Below are 2,500 nucleotides of genomic sequence, written 5' to 3' on the forward strand. Positions count from 1 at the left end.
TAATATCTCGATTTTTGTTTTCCCGGTAAGGTCACATGATCAGAAACCTATCAAATGTGCTGTGTGCTGGTTATGTGTACCTGGGTGTAGACACTTGGATCTGCATGCTTGGGTAGGAGGTGTTTTGTTCTTTCTGAACTTTCTTGTTTTTCAGCATTCCTCCTGAGTACACCCCTTGTCCACACATTCTTGCTCCTTTCATTGTTTTGTTGAGCATCTTGGAGAATCTGACTTCTTCTGGAGACTGTCACGTTTGCTTCTTCTTCTTTTTCGCATGCAAAACCCAGCCGCCTTCATTATGTTTATTTCTCTGAAAAGTGGTCTCTTATGTAATACGTTGCTTTCTCTTCTAACGTAAATATTTCTCTGCAACATTATACTTTTGGATGAGTAATGTTTGGAGATCTAAAATGTTTCTGTACTGACTCGATAAAGCAGAATTCATCAAATAAATATCTATAACAAAATTTATGCTAAACAAAGAGTCCCTAAGACTGTTGCACAGTACTGTGTATTTTACTCATTTGATTTATTTCATTTAATTTTAGTTTATTTTTAATTTAATCTTAAATCAAATCGTTCTATTAATCCTGAATTCACTTCTTTTAATTTGAACTTTTAACAAAACCACAAATGAACACATTTTTGTCCCCATTCCTATAGTTTATTATTGAACAGAGAAGTGTTTATTTAATATTAACAAGTTTTCTAAACCACATACCACAATATCAGGCAAAGCAATATTATCCGTATCACATGTTTTAACTGTGTTCAGTGGCATTATTCAACTCATGCACAGACTCCTCGGAGGGACTATGTGACAAGCATGAGGACAACGTTCATACCAGTAAAAATCCAAGGAGTCCACTTCCCAAGGTGGTATTTGCTATTTTTGAGATACTTGCTGTAGTAACTCAGGGACACAGATATGATAATCAGAAATATCTCCAAAATTAAGAAGTTGAAGAAGCTGTACCCTTCTGGCAGAACAAAGTAAAAAAGAAGGCTGCTCAGCACGGCACATAACCAAGGAATCAATTCGGTCTTGTCCGCAGCCTGCAGGGGAAGAGAGTGAAATTAGCTGGTTTACACACAAGCACACCAGTTTCCTGTACGACACACCGGCTGATCAAAATATAGAAAAATATTTAAACTACTTATAACAAAATATGATAACATGCACGTTTGAATTAATCGTATAAAATATGTTCATTTTAAAAATGTACAAATAACGGTGCATGCGTTGGCTGTAGCATTTATCACGGCTGTATCATGGTGTCAGTGACTGTAGTGCGGCAGATGTTTACCATTTTATTGGTTCATGTGTGTTAAGAGCTGGGGAGAGTAAACATGTGGATTGGGAGTGCTGAGTTTGGTAAACCCTGCTTCAGTCTGCTAACTAAAACACACATTAGCTCCGTAAACGTGACGTTATAACTGTACAAGATTAACACAGTAGAACAGATACGTACCATGGCTTGGAAATTGAGGGTGGATCGCCCACCCAGTTTCTGCATCCTATTTACGTTGTTGTAACTTCGGAAGTCAGCAGGGGCGTGTGACGCACCTGCAAAAAAAAAAAAAAAAAAGATTAAAAATAAGACCAAATATGTCTCAGATAAATTATTCTCTGAGGAAATATTTCCTTTATATAAAAACACACTTCACATGTAAAATACAGTGAAATGATCATTTTAAACCAGAGTAGTTTCTGACCAGAAGGTGGCGGTAGAGCCTGTGTGTTTTCTGTTCAGCATATTGCAGTTCACTAAACTGCAATAAGGTCATTTAATACAGGGTTCAGGTGTTCAGGTGTATTGAGAGATGGACTGGGAGTCCTTGCATGGTGAGTTTCAGTTTGCTAACTAAACAGCACACTAGCTCATTAGCTAGACAACATAGCTGTACATGGTTTGGGGTTTCTCCGTAACATGTCGAGCTTATTTAGTATTTTATTCACCACTGTATGATATATATATATATATATATATATATATATATATATATATATATATATATATATATATATATATATATATATAAAAGCACTATAAATGAATACATGCTATTTTAGTCTTTTTTTCACGATCCTGACACATTAGCGTAGCAAAAAATCATGTTCAGTAATGTCAACAGTGGAAAATGTTATGAGAAACAGAGATCGTCATTGCGGTTTAAAACTGCTAAAGATTTTATAGTGCAACTTGGAGACCTGATTGACAGGGACGTTTAAGCTCTGACATGCCAGCTAATGGGTACTTAACACCTGGTTCATGTGTGTTAAGAGCTGGGGGAGAGTAAACATGTGGATTGGGAGTGCTGAGTTTGGTAAACCCTGCTTCAGTCTGCTAACTAAAACACACATTAGCTCCGTAAACGTGACGTTATAACTGTACAAGATTAACACAGTAGAACAGATACGTACCATGGCTTGGAAATTGAGGGTGGATCACCCCCCCAGTTTCTGCATCGGATTTACGTAGTTTGAGCTTCGGAAGTC

General features: G+C 36.9%; 1 protein-coding gene across 5 annotated transcripts in view; it reads right to left on the reverse strand.

The window, feature by feature from the left end:
- Positions 1-642: 642 nt before the first annotated feature.
- The window catches only part of LOC108262139 (uncharacterized), a 15,914-nt gene continuing 14,056 nt past the window's right edge, over positions 643-2,500 (reverse strand). For all 5 annotated transcript variants that reach the window (XM_053676545.1, XM_053676546.1, XM_053676544.1 and 2 more), the window contains 3 exons: positions 2,426-2,489; positions 1,473-1,567; positions 643-1,056 (listed from right to left, as the gene is read on the reverse strand). In XM_053676545.1, coding sequence (XP_053532520.1) covers positions 814-1,056; positions 1,473-1,567; positions 2,426-2,489 — 402 coding nt within the window. In that variant the 3' untranslated portion in view covers positions 643-813. The remainder of the gene's footprint in view (positions 1,057-1,472; positions 1,568-2,425; positions 2,490-2,500) is intronic.

The sequence above is a fragment of the Ictalurus punctatus genome, chromosome 27, assembly GCF_001660625.3.
Source record: "Ictalurus punctatus breed USDA103 chromosome 27, Coco_2.0, whole genome shotgun sequence".
NCBI classification, from domain to species: Eukaryota; Metazoa; Chordata; class Actinopteri; order Siluriformes; family Ictaluridae; genus Ictalurus; species Ictalurus punctatus.